This window comes from Rhinolophus ferrumequinum, chromosome 11, assembly GCF_004115265.2.
Source record: "Rhinolophus ferrumequinum isolate MPI-CBG mRhiFer1 chromosome 11, mRhiFer1_v1.p, whole genome shotgun sequence".
NCBI classification, from domain to species: Eukaryota; Metazoa; Chordata; class Mammalia; order Chiroptera; family Rhinolophidae; genus Rhinolophus; species Rhinolophus ferrumequinum.
Genome location: NC_046294.1, coordinates 29,846,436 through 29,860,901, shown reverse-complemented (window position 1 = coordinate 29,860,901; position 14,466 = coordinate 29,846,436). Strand labels below are relative to the sequence as shown.

The following is a 14,466-nucleotide window of genomic DNA, read 5'->3' as shown; positions in this document are numbered from 1 at the left end:
TCCATCATCACCTACTCTGTCCCACACATCTGCCTGTTCTCTCTCTCTCTCTCTCTCTCTCTCTCTCTCTCTCTCTCTCTCTCTCTCTCTCTTTTCCTTTTAAAACTTTATTTTTATGAATGAAAAAAGGCTGGTTTTCTCTTTTAATTCTGATCAACATCAGACACTGTCATTGCTGATTCAGCATCTATTCTGTCCCTCTTACTAAAGCACCCTTTTTTATTTAAGGCAAACATGTACCTAGGTGAAAATCTCCCTCTTCCCAGCATAAGAGGTCTGCTAATTAAGTTCACAAACTTGTTGCAGCGATGTTGCTAACTTTTTTGATATCAGAGGGATTATTCATTATGAATTTGTACCAACTGAACAAACAGTTAACCAAATTTACTATTTGGAAGTGCTGAAAAGGCTGCGTGGAAAAGTTAGATGACCTGAACTTTGCACCAACAATTCATGGCTCTCTCATCACTACTATGCACCAATTATACGACACTGTGTGAAGGAGTTTTCAGCCAGGAAACAAACAACTGTATTGGAGCACCCTCCCTACTCCATATACAAGACACTTTGGTCAATGTTGCTCAAGCAGAAGTTTGCCATAATCAGAAGTGTCTGGACGCCGATGGTAACCACTGTGAGCACCTCTTGTAATTGCAGATGTCAAAAGTGACTTGTATTCATCTTTTGTTATTGATATATATTGAGTATTACAATTTTAATATTTTTTTCCTGTCTTAAAATGTGTATACATTTTTGGCACCCTCTGTATATACATATGTACATATATATTTAATTATAGTTAATATTCAACATTATTCTACTTCAGCTTCAGGCGTACAGCACAGTGGCCACGCATCTATATAAGCTATGAAGTGATCCCGCTGCTAAGTCCAGTGCCCATCTGGCACCCTACATAATCTATACAACATGATTGATTCTTTTCCCCACACTGTATTTCAGATCACTGTGACTATTTTGTGACTATCAATTTGTACTTTCTAATACCTTCACCTTTACCCCCATCCCGCAACGGCCTCCCATCTAGCAACCATCAGGTTTGTTCTCTGTGTCTATGAGTCTATATCTGTTTTGTTTGCTAATGTGTTCTTTGGATTCCACATATAAGTGAGATCATATGGTATTTTTCTTTCTCAGTCTGACTTATTTCACTTAGCATAATGTTCTCTAGGTCCATCTATGTCGCTGCGAGTGATAAGGAATTTTGGTACTTTTATACAATGGACTATCACTCTGCTATAAAAAGAATGACATCTGCCTTCTCTTGAAGCTGTCTTCTTAGCCAGCATTGTGTCTTCCTGTCTCTTCAAAATACCCTGTGGTAAGACCACATCAAGCTGGATTCAAAGAAGATAGAGGCTGCTAATTTTCGTGCATTGCTTTCTCTAATTCTTATATCCATCAGGAATGTCATTTCAGAAGGCTTCTGTGAACATACACTCTGGATATCAGCAGGACTAATCTGCTTAATTCTGTTGTTGTGCTGTCACATATGGCCAGGAACCACAGGCTTTTTTGGGGAAGCAATTGTTAAATTGTACTCCTCCCTCGCATTTATCACATGTTTTTTTGAAAAACCTGTTTGTGTCTATAATATAGTATGGATAGCAACTAGAACCCAGAAAGTACTTAATATATTAATTTAAATATATAAATATAAATGAAAATTTAAAATATGAAATATTGTAATATATTTTCCTTGTTTTACATAAGAAAGAAGACAGTCGCTCAGGGCACTAAACAATCATTTACAAATTTTAATTCATTGCTTTCTTTACTTATTGATTAGTAAGCATTTATTAAGCTTCTGTGGCGGGAACCGTAATGTTTTTTGAAGAAAACGATTGTAGGGACAGAGCCCCAGCGAGCAGTTTCTAGGCTCTCAGCCTCATGTGGAAAGGTGCTGGCTCGGGTAGTAGGTGGCCATCAGCTGTGACTCGGCCATCAGCCGTAACCAGTTAGCCATTAGCACTAATATAACTGCCATGGCTACCCTAGCAAGCACATTACATTGCAGATTACTTTGTGTTGATCCTATTTCCTGCGTCTTGCCTGGCCACCAATGAGACTCGGGTGCAGGAAGACCACTCGTTGGGGTACTGGAGGATGTTTGCTTTTTTTGTCTCGACCAGCCGCCATCAAGAATATAGTGGTATGACTTCCCTATCTATGGCTCCGTTGGTGTTCCTTTTTGGCCTCACCATATCCTGCGTTCTTGTGAGGGAAGAGGGAGGTGAGACCCTGCGTGACTAAGATACTCTACAGTCATTCTTCTCTCAGGGAGACCAGTCTCCCTCTGATAATGTCTCCCAAGAAGATCTCTCTCTCTCTCTCTCTCTCCCTCTCTCTCTCTCTCTCTCGCTCTCTCTTTCTCTCTCTCCCTCCCTCCCTCCCTCCTTCTCTCCTTCCCTCCCTCCCTCTCCCTCTCTGTCTTCCCTACTCTTTACAGATAAATTCATTACCAACATGATTTGGCTATTTCACTTTGCCCATTAATACCTTACATAACTGGGTTCTAGAAAGGAAATAACTGCAAAGAGATTTTCTATTTCTATTTCTGTCTCCATTTAGGCAAGGAGAAGCTGACCTGCCAATTTCAATTTCAATTAAGTCAGAGATACAAGATGTAAAGAGATTGTGACAGAACTCCTGTAGTACCTATGGTGGAGCACAATATAGGGAAACTCACAATTGCCTAAGCTGAGGTTCATATATTAGAGATCATTTTTTAAAATTATATATAAATTTATTCATGTAAGTATAGTTGGTATACAATATTACATTAGTTTCAGGTGTACGATATAGTTATTTGACATTTGTATACCTTACAATGCGATCACCACACTAAGTCTAATAATAATGTCACCATGCAAAGTTATCACACTTTTATCGACTATATTCTGCTTCACCTTTTTCACCCATCAAAGCAATAAAAAGCCTCCCAGTGATGTAAAGAATAGAGTCCTTACTTCTCCAGGAAGCAAAAGTTAGCACAGGGCCTGATAAATTAATTACTTAGGAGGACAGGAGACAGGTGGTGAGCTATGGGAGGGCGAATGCAGCAGAAACCTCAATGAGAAAAAAAAGCCAGAATGCAAAACTGAAAAAGAAAAAAATGCAACTGTACAAAAATACATATGGAGGGAGTTTAAAGCTATATATATGTAATAAATAAATATATATATATATATATCATTTGTAGAAAGTATGAAAATGACAGAAAAATATGGAGGTATACAAAAAAAATTAACCTCAATCCTAATTTACAAAAATAATTATTCTGGACATTTTGATGTTTCTTTCCAGACTGTTTTTTTTTTCCATTTTGAAAAACATAGTCAAGATCATACTATATATGATATTAATCATGCTCCCTCATTGAAAATTTTATAAAATAAATATTTTCTCATCATTAAAATTTGAAAATGTTTGAAACCAAAAACAGAAAAGAAAAAAAAGAAAAAAAAAAAACCAACATCAATTTAGCCTTCCTTAATGAAACTAATATTTGTTCCTAAGCTGACAGTGGAGCTGTCAGTATCAAAATATTTCCTTGTATCAAATCAGAGGAAGATTTATTTTTCAAGAAGCTTGTGGGACAGAGCTAGGAGAGCAGTTTCCAGGTTCTCAACCTCACGTGGAAAGGTGCCGGCTCAGGTAGTAGATGGCTATCAGCTGTAACTAGTTGGCCATCAGCTGTGACCAGTTAGTCATTGGTCATTAATATAACTGCCGTGGCTACGCTGGGAGGTTGGTTGGTTGGTTGGCAGAGAAACAGACTGCGATTTGCAGCTAGCAAGAGCGGTTGGTTGGCAGACAAGCAGATAGCGGATTGCAGCTAGCAAGTGCGGTTAGGAAGCAGATAGCAGATTGCTGATTGTGTGGATCCTACTTCCTGTGTCTCGCCTGGCTGCCAGCAAGACTGTGGTGCAGGAAGACCTCTTGCTAGGGTACTGGCGGATGTTTGCTTTCTGTGTCTCACCCAGCCGCCAGCGAGACTATGGTGCTGGAAGATCCCCTGTTGGGGTACTGGCGGATGTTTACTTCCTCTGTCTCGACCTGCCACTGACAAGAATATGTAAGCACCTTGGCTGTGAGCCACTATTGTTCCAGTATGGTACCCTGAGAGGCCCTGGCTGTGCCCAGGAGGTTTGGATGTGCCCAGGGGGACTAGTGTTGCCCTGGGAACCGTGGCTGTGCCTAGGAAGTTTGGCTGTGCCCAGACAGACTGGTGATATCCTGAGAACCCTGGCTATGCCCAGCAAGTCTCTCTATGCCCAGAAAGACTGGTGGTATCCTGAAAAACCCTGGCTATGCCCAGAAAGTAGGTGGACATTGAGGGACACCCCCTGGGACGTTACTTGAACTGGACTGAAATTTTTTCTCGTAAGCTGGGTTCCTTGCATAGGGCCCCCCACAGAAGACGCTTGTTGCGTAGATTGTGAGGCGAGACCCTGGAGAGGTGGAGTGTGGGGACAGAGCCAGGAAAACAGTTTCCAGGCTCTCAACCTCATGTGGAAAGGTGGTGGCTCAGGTAGTAGATGGCCATCAGCTGTAACCAGTTAGTCATTGGCCACTAATATAACTGCTGTGGCTACGCTAGGGGGTTGGTTGGCAGAGAAGCGGACTGTGAATTGTGGCTAGCAAGTGTAGTTAGCAAGCGGATGGCAGATTGCTGATCATGTGGATCCTACTTCCTGTGTCTCGCCCAGCTGCCAGTGAGACTAGGGTGCAGGAAGACCCCTCATTGGGGTACTGGCGGATGTTTGCTTTTTTGTCTCGACCAGCCACCATCGAGAATATATTGGTGTGACTCTCCTATCTATGGCTCCGTTGTTGTTCCTTTTTGACCTCACCATATCCTGTGTTTTTGTGTGGGGAACTGGAGCTGACTCCCTGCATTACAAAGATCTTTGCTCAAACCCCTCTTTCTGAATTCTCCACTTCCAAAACATACACACTGTCTCCCCCTACACACACACACACACACACACACACTCACACACTCTTTTACTTCTCTTTGCATTGCCTTTCTTGTAAAGCAGATGGTGCTTGAAATTTCCTAGGCCCCTCACAAAGCTGTTCCTCCAACAATCTTCCCTAAAACAAGCAAACATGTTCTTCGAATCCCCTGCTAGTCAATCTGTCAGTCCTGCCTAAAATGTTTCTAATTAAAAGTAATTAAATTTATGAGAAGATAATGTAATCATAGCTGCACTGCAGAGGTTAAGGTGCAATGGTGTTATAATACTAAACTATTTTGGGGGGAATTAATTTCTAACGAGGTTCAAATTTTTAACTCATTTCTAGCTCCAGCTTTCACATCCTTGCCTCCTGCTGGGTTGTGGGTTAGGGAGTTGGTTGAAGACAATCAGACATGCACAGAAAAAATATCAGACATCAGCAGAAAGAAGAGGTTTTAGAAAATTGAAGATGATACCTGTGCGTGGAAGTGTAGAGTCAGAGGTTTTGCATTCTTTCAACTGTTCCTCTTGATCATAAACTGAATTAATGCTCATGTTTCGAAAATATTTCTGACTCGAATCCCAGTGATTCAAAAAGGTTTTAAAAAGAAGATAAGATCCTCAGAGGTCATAATTATAATAATAGTATCTCATATGTATCAGGCATTAATTTCCTGCTATGAACAACTCCTAAAATCCATGATGTAACTTAATCCCCACCTAGGAGGATTAGGTTGTATTAGAATCCGATGAGTTGGTCGTATCAGAATGATCTTATGAGGTGAGCTGCATTAGAATTTTAACTGCAATGAACAAAACATAACAAAAACACCTTCAGACGAGTCATTTATTGCTCAGGGTTTCAGCGCTCTCTTCTGTAAAATATCTCTAAAATGAATCTTTGTGGATATGGTCTCTGGAGTTTGTTCTGTATCTTCAGTTGGAGATAAACTTACATGGAGATCGTTCTTCATATCCAAGTATTTATTCAGTGCCTGCATATTGAGCTCTTACTGATTGCTCAACAGTTTCCTTCTGGAAGCACCATTATCCTTCATTAAAGAAAGCTGCACATTCTTTGCTATACTTCCCATTGAGAGTAGCATCCAGTTTCTCTCTTCTTGCTTCAGATGACTTCAGTCCCAGTCACTGAAAACTCAAGAGAGACTCTGAGTCAGAACCACCAGGCTGAGCCTAGTCAACCTATACAGTGCCATAAGAGAGAGTAATAAAGTGTAGTTTGCAGCCTCTACTTTCAGAGTGGTTTGTTATGCAGCCACATAAAACTGGAACATCTGCGTGTTCAAAGCTATATTCCCTTTGCTGACTTTGTATCATGCACCACAGGGAACATCAGAGACTATCCTATAGCAGCTTAACCTGTTCGAGTTCTGAAAATTTTGAATCTCTGCATCTCTCTTTCTCATCTGCCTTTATTTGGATCCTTCTCCAGATTCTGAGTTGATTTCACAAACCTTCAAAACTCAGGCAACAATAGACTCTTTTGTTGTGTGTCTGTTCAGTAATAAGTTACATCTTCCAGGAGGAATTTATGAGGTTTGAATGAGGCAGCAGTGAGCGATAAGAGGAAAAGAGACTGTACTGAAAATGTATTGAGCTGACTCCTAATCCTTTATTAGCTCCTGAGGTTTCGCCTTCTGAAATGTACCTCACCTCTTTGGGCAGCAGGTGCTTTCACTTTCAAATAAGGTGTTGGTTTATGTTATCTTGAAAATTCTTCCTTGTCTGGGCCTCAGTTTCCTTTATAATATTATAATAATAAGATACCACTTTATAGGACTTTTATGAAATTTAAATGAAGTATTATGGATAACTTTCTTTTCAGCATCTGTAATAAGTGGTCCAATGTCACTATCATATATGAGTCAAGGTCTCAATAGGTGAAGCACAAGAGGACTCAAGTGTAATGCACTAGACATTTAACATATTTCATGTATTAAAATCATTCTACTAGACAAGTAGAAGCTATCCATATTTTTTTATATTCACGTTTAAGAGAGAAAGACCCCAAATGTCTCCACATCTGTCGTTGCATTCCTCTCAGAGAAGACCCCTTTTGTAAGTGCCAGTGTTTCGACCAACTTCTATAAAATTAATGCTTGTGCCCAGATATAATAACCAGACTCAAAACTTGAAAAAGAGGGAATTACTAGCGGCTCTGGAGATTTGTTGGGATTTACTCACTGTCACTAAGACAGGTCCTATCCTCCCTCTCCCAGCAAACCCCGCGCAACTCCCACCCACGCTGCGGCATTGGAGGCAGGGGATGCGGGGTTATTCCGCAAGTAGCCACTAAGGGGAGTTGGACGCTGGACCGCCCTCAGATGTTGCCATGACAACGCTGGGCGCGCAGCCTTTGGAGCGATGCGCTCGCTAAAGCAGGTATCGGGTTGCAGCGCGCTCACCGAGGCTCTGGGAGTACTTGGAGCCAGGGATCCTCTCAGAGAGTCTGGCCACTATTCCTCCGTCTCCCTCTAGGACAGCTTCCTAACCCGGCGGGGACGCACAGAGTGAAAATGGTTCACCATTCAGGCTCCATTCAGTCTTTTAAACAGCAAAAAGGTCAGTTGGAATCGGCCCCCCCTCCCTGCGGGTGTCACGTCCCCCTCTGCATGCCCTTGCAGTTGTGTAGGAGCATCCTTTCCAGGTTAATGCAACGCAGAGGTGAAGAACTCTGTGAAGTTTTTGTTTGTTTGTTTTTGTTTTTGTTTTCAACTGTTCTTTGTTTTAATGCCTCTTCACTCTGCATCTGAGATGAGTCTGATTTCTGAGCCTCCGCACAGTCCTTGGGAGAAGCAGAATTCGTCATTTCAGGGACTTGATTTAATATGTATTTGTGCTCAGACTGTTTCAATGCATTACAGTAAACCAGTTTAGTAGGGTTGTCCTACCAGCTCTGAGGTTTGAAGACAGAAGTATTGGACATGTTTGCCCCAGTCAGTCATTCAAATGGCTAATAAGCTTCACACAAGCAGATCTCCTATTTGAGCAGCTTTTACACAATCGTAGGATAAGTGAATTTTTGGAGAATCCCAGAAGTTAGTCTGTGGAAAGGGCTCTGAAACTTTCTTGGAAAACTTTATTTTTTTGTCCTTGTCCTATGCTTGATTCTGGGTTTCAGTTTTTTGTATTTATTAGTAGGTTCTGTTTCTAGGGGCTTTATATTATCTCTTTTAGCTTCTAGTTCAAGTTTCTCCCAGGGTACAGTAATAAGAGGTTGTATGTTCATAGTAAAATCAAGAATTTTTCCAAGTTATCCTCTGTTCCTTATTTTGTTTAAAAGGCTTTTAATGGAGTGCATTTATCTTAAGCCATATTCCCAGTTTGCTGGAGTTCGTCCAAAAGTCATTTATAAATTCAATAACATTGCCATTTTATTGAATTTGTAATGGTAATTATGCCATAGTTGACCATATGCTAAGATATGTGAATTCTGGAATGGTAAATTTGCTCATTCAAAGTGAAGTAAATAGTTACTTAAATATTCCAAATTCTCCCCCCATGTTACGTGTGTGTGTGTGTGTGTGTGTGTGTGTGTGTGTGTATGGTCAACAGTTGTTTCTGTGTAGATCTTTGACTTGTTTTTAAGAAACGATTGGATGGACACATCAGGGATAATTTAGTAGGGATTCCTGTATTAATCAGATTCTTGGACTGAGTGAGCTTTGAGTTCCATACATTTATACTATGTTCAAGATCTCTAGGTTCTTTCAAAAATATGTTGAAATTGAGAGTGGATCAGAGTGGAGTGAGAAACTGTCTAAGTAGGCAGAAATTTCAGCTAGTATTATTCAATTCCACTTCAAGTCTAAAGGTTCCAAAGAAAATTAAGTTGCTTGAAAAAGTTGTGTTCTCTTTTATCATTATTTTAAACACATACAAACTTTCAAAATGAAAACAAAAATTATAGGAACTTTGCATCAGCTTCATGCAATTAATGTCTTCCTCTAATGCATGGCTATGTGAACTCATTTCTTAGATCTGGAACCTTGAAATTGCCCCCACACAATTTATTATGTATACTTTGTTTTTGAAAGTAAACAATTGCCAACTTTAGGACTGTTGACTGGCCAAAATAACTCTCCAGTAAATCTACCAAAAAGTAGTTTATTTGGGAAAAGAAAAAAGAAATGAGACCACCCCAGCAGTGTGTGAACGCACACCTCAGGCTGGCAGACCAACTGGCTGCACACCTGCAAAAAGAGAGCAGAGTGAGTTCCCACAATGGCTTCTCTCTATATATGAATCCCTTCCCCAGAAGTTACCACAAAGTTTAACAGGAAGTCAGGACTAGAGCGGTAACAAAGGGCCTAGCTCCACCCATAGTCCTTCCCCATCTATGGTGAATCCTCTTAAGATGCCAGTTCACTTTTATCAGGACCAACTGTCATTGTTCAATGTGAGTGATAAAAAATTTTGCAAGTCCTGGCATTTCATATTGTTTCTTTTATGATGCATTGTGAGCCACTTATTTTCAAGTCTTCCTTTACTTTTTGACATAAAAGGCAACATTAGAAGAGGGATAAACGTGGAGAAAGGAGGGATAGGAAGGAAGTACCATTAAAATGGTTCTGCTTAATTCCTTCTTAACCCTGAATGGGCCTTTGAAAAAGACACACCAATCTGAGGATTAGCTAATTTAATTTTTCAAAGAGAAAGAAGCAAAATAATATTTGAAACATTTTCTGACACAGAAACATGAGACAGAAAACTTACAGGGGTGCTTTTCACCATAATATTATCCTAAAAACTGCACACTAAAGGCAGAGAAAAGTCTGTATTGGAACTCTGGAATCCTAAATTGTAATCTTGCTTTTATAACTGGCTTAAAAATGTTAACTTCTTCAGACTTGCTTCATATAGAATATGAAGATTGAACTCCAGACCTCTTTGGCCTTTTCTTTCTCTTTTCCTCTGTTTTATGGGGAAGGGTAGATGGCAATATAACAACAGCAGAAAAGATTTCTTTCTGAGCCAGATACAGAGGAAAGCACTGCTTTTAGTTCACTTTTAGGAAATAATTTAGCTGAATAATCCAGTTTATGGGGATTGATTTTGCTTTAATCCAGGGAGGTCAATGTATTTTTTTTCATAATTTTAAATTTATAATGCATAGAAATTGCTTGAGATATCCAGAAAACACCCTTATTATAAGACAAAAAATTTTTACCCTCACTTGGAAAACAGACACACTGTAGTTAAACACTACTGAAGGCATGGAGATTTTCCTATGTGCATGAGAACTTGTCGCAATTCATCTCTGATCCAAATCCCCTCACTGATATTACTCAATCTTTTTCAACAAATTAGTATAGCTGTCAAAATAGTTATCTGTAAAGTGAAATATTATATGTAAAACCAAATTTCTTCATTAATTTAATCCATGGTCTTCATTTTTAGCCCTGGATTTTAATCATCTGTGTCCTACTTACAAGTTATGTTCTTTTACATCTCTAAGCCTCAGCTACCACTTCTGTGAAATGAAAATAATAATATCTATCTTGCCAAGTTGTAATATACGTAGCAGTTTGTCTGGCACACAATTGGGGCTCAAGAAATTGAGTGAATAATTATAATAATAGTAGTTATTATTCTTTTTCCCAGTTCATCCATCTTTTGTTGATTCCTTAGGAGTCAAAGAAACCCTTAATGCTTCCCTTGTAATTTTTTGCCCTTCGTTTTCTGTTTTTCTTCTCACTCAGTTTTATTTCTTAGGGGGTCATCTTAAGGAAAACAGTGGATTCCAGACCATGTAGAGATAGTTCCTTACAATAGTCTTGAGTTACAATCACAAACTAACCAATTCATCTGACACCCCCGTCAGGAAAACTTCCAAAATTTCCATAAACTTAGATATTCAATTCATAATTTTAAAATTTCATTGCAAAGAAATGATATTTATTCACTCTCCACTTAACCCATATTTATCAAGTTCTTGCTGTGTGTCTGGCACTGTGCTTCATGATGATGGTACATCGAGAACACTTTTGTTCCTGAACCTACTGCTGCAAAAACCTCCTGCTTCAGAGAACTTTGTAGAGTAGGAAATCTGAGAGCTTTGCTAAAAGCAGCCTTTGCACGAATTGTAGGCAACTGCATTTTGCTGGGAAGATGTTGACATTTAGCTTCTTGGCAGAGCCAATTAAGTTGTGTTTTCTGAAGAAGACATCCACATATATTTTTGAATTTTTATTCCACTTTAATTAAATTCTAGGTTGCTTTATTAAGAAGCCTAATAAGTTAGGAACTAAAAAGTGAGAGTCCCTAGTTGGGGAGGCAGTTTATTTCTGAAGTCCCAAGGGGAATTTGAATGTATTATGGTTACAGACAATGGGTAGTGTGTGTTTGTCTTCGCCTTAGCACATATGGGAGAAACACATTAGCTGGTAAATCAGCAGTGATTTCTGGTAGAAGTCCAATGGTGCTTCCCAGCCTGGCTTGCTCTGTTTCACTTGATTTGAGATGGATTCATGCGTCATACAATTGTGGGCGAGAAAAGGACAATGCTAGTTCTGGCTTCTGGTAGCTGGTATTTACCAATACATCTATCTAGCAAGACTTTCAGGGAAACCATAGGTCACGCCAAACACAGCCCTTCCCAAAAGGCTGAGGCTCAATGGGATCTGCTGAAGCTCTTAAGTGATTCATCATTATCCTAAAGGACATTTATTTAAACATGGAAAGGGTGCTTTTATTAATTCCATAGAATCAAACACTTCCGACTCAAATAAATGGTTTAATAATAAGAATCTTTACACTTACTTCCATGGGGATCTGTAGACCATAAAATACTTTCATTCTCTTTTTCTCTAAAGCATTCACCATTGCAGGTGCCCACCTGTGAAGCTGCTTAGCAACCATCCTGTTTTGTGCCCCGTTCCTACTTCACAATATCCAGAAGGGACGATGTTGGGGGACAGACCTACTTTCAGAATCTCTGACACCCACTGTGTAAGCCTCCTTTTCCCCTCACTGATATCTTCAGGATCTAGAACCTTTCTATACTCTTCTCTTGGTGAAGCCAGAAACAAATCTGAAGCCTTAACAGAGATTCATTCATACATGTATATTAGCTCTCCCTGGTATTTTGGCAGTCTGTTCTTTTATTTGTGACTGATAAAGAGAAGGCATTGTTTCTTGTTATAATACTTCTCAGCTGTATAGGAAAAAGCATCGGGGAGATATTTTAGGGTCAGAAATCATACTTCTCTTTGGCTAGTACTGAATGTCAACCTGGGTCATTAGAAAGGATTAAGGGTCTGCATTAGAGCCCCTCAGGTTTTCTACCCTGTACTTAACTTACACCCTTTCCTTTCTTTCCTTCCACAGGAGGTTTCCTAGATATTTATAATTCCAGTTCTCCATTAAATGGGAATCTCTCAGTAAATGCTAGCTAAACTATGGAAAGAGTATAAAGATATTTCAATTCCCAAAGAAAGTGCATATATCTGGGACCATTTCTTTAAAAATCCTGCATATCTCAAATGGCTCAGAGGAAATACTGTATTTTTTTTTCAAAGTAAGAATATTGTGATTTGAAATGACTTTGAATTAGCAGAAATAATATTTGTTATGCAATAAATACATATCCTCTACTTAAGAATGAAGAGAAGTGCTCAAGTTTAAAAGTAATTTCATCCAAAATAATAATGTAAAAGATGTGAGTGTTTTATGGCTATCTAAAAGTTTAGTTATCTAAAACATCACACTTCTTGAGGATTCCAGAGAGCTAAAGTTCTCATTTGAACCTAGGATTTAACATTGTACTCTGCATGTGATGTTACTGGGAAAAAAAAAAAAAATTAGTGCTAGATGATTATATTGGGGGTGCCAAAAATATGTGTACACATGACTTGTATTCATCTTTTGTTATCGGTATATATTATGTATTACAATTTTAATACAGTTTTTTTCTTTTCTTAAAATGTGTATACATTTCTTTGGCACCCTCTGTATAAATCAAAATATCAAAACAAACCCAAACCTTTAAAAAAAGCACAGAAATCTTTAATCGTCTTATCTTTATTATTTTAGTATTTTATAATTGTGCAGATATTTAGAAAACATTAATGTAAAATTTGTGGATTAATGTCAAGTAGATGTGTTTTGATGAAAAGAGCATTGTCTCAAAGTTCCCTGTGAGTGAATCCTATCACTATCTCTGTACTTTTTGTTTATTAACCTTTTCTGAGCCATGGGTTTCTTATCCAAAATTTTGGAGTGGTACTCCCCACCTGTCAGGATTATGATGGGGGATAATTATCACAACAAAAATAGCAGTAGCAGTTAATATTGTATGGACGCTACAATTACTCACTGTCTCAAAAGCTTAAAAGTCCACCGCATTACTTTATACTCACTAAAGCTTTAGTAGTTAGATATATTATTTTTCCTATTTTCAAAGTGAGGAAATTGAGGTTTCAATGTTATATGCATTTGCCAACTTAGCTCTTAATGAGTGACAGAGCTGGGGTTTGAACACAGCCCTTCCGGACTTCAAAGGCTACCTTTCTAACTGCTCTGCATTCCACAAGGAAGCCTACTTACTGCAGGTTCTTTGGAGGAAAACAAAAATAAGTGAGGGAGCTGGAAGACATCTCACTCCCATCTGATTTCCACCACAGCTGTCTGTAGCTTCTTCTCTTGTGCTACTTCTTTTCTCTTCAAAAATTATCAGAGTTCCAGGCAAAGTTCTATGATTTCCAAGATTGATCATGGGTTCTTCCTTCTGTGTCCTCAGTAAAATGAAAACTTTAGACAGAATAATCTCTGTGATCCCTTCTGACTCTGCAGTTCATCAAAGGTTACAGACGTGTGAAATCACATTCTAAACCTCGCAATGCATTAGTATACAACCAACACTGCCGCCTCTTCAGTTATTGCTTTGCCTCCTAAATTGTACTGCAAAGCAGCAATTACTTTAAACTCTGTTTGGTTTTAGCCCAACGGGCATGTAAGAAGCCTGCACCAGCTGCTGGATCCAAGTTCACCAAAGCATGAGTCACCATATTCACCTCCTCACTAGGACTGAGATGCAGTTGGCCCTGAGGGAGAGGACTTGCCTGTGGGTGAAATTGGGTGGATGTGAAAGTACATTGCTGCAAAGTGTTTTGCAAATATACTGTATCAGTTGTGGTACACATTTTATCATTATATTTCTAGAAAGTTAACAGGCTAACCAAAACAGGCTAACAAAAATAACTCTTAAAGTTGTATGTATTTTCAGTCTGGCTTTGGAGCGCTATTAATAGTAATTTAAAGGTGGGGGAGGGTGACTACTTTGCAAATTTATGCACGAGGTCTGGTTTCCATCACTCACTGGTGTGTTGAGCAGTTTGTTTCATCAACCTTAGCTCATTTCCCTCAACTGTTAAGATCAACTGTTTCCCAAACTTACGAGATCTAAAGTTCTTGTTAAAATGCAAATTCTTCAGTCCCTCCAGACATAGAATCTCCAGGGGAG

The 14,466-nt window shown here is 39.1% G+C and overlaps 1 protein-coding gene across 3 annotated transcripts in view; it reads left to right on the top strand.

Annotated features, from left to right (window-relative positions):
• ANO3 (anoctamin 3) overlaps positions 1 to 14,466 on the top strand; it is a 344,736-nt gene that overhangs the window by 104,485 nt on the left and 225,785 nt on the right. The window contains exon 1 of one of the 3 annotated variants that reach the window (XM_033120579.1): positions 7,358 to 7,565. The exons of the other annotated variants lie outside the window; for them this stretch is intronic. Coding sequence (XP_032976470.1) covers positions 7,520 to 7,565 — 46 coding nt within the window. The 5' untranslated portion in view covers positions 7,358 to 7,519. Of the gene's footprint in view, positions 1 to 7,357; positions 7,566 to 14,466 lie in introns of those variants that run through there. 3 annotated transcript variants of the gene reach the window in all.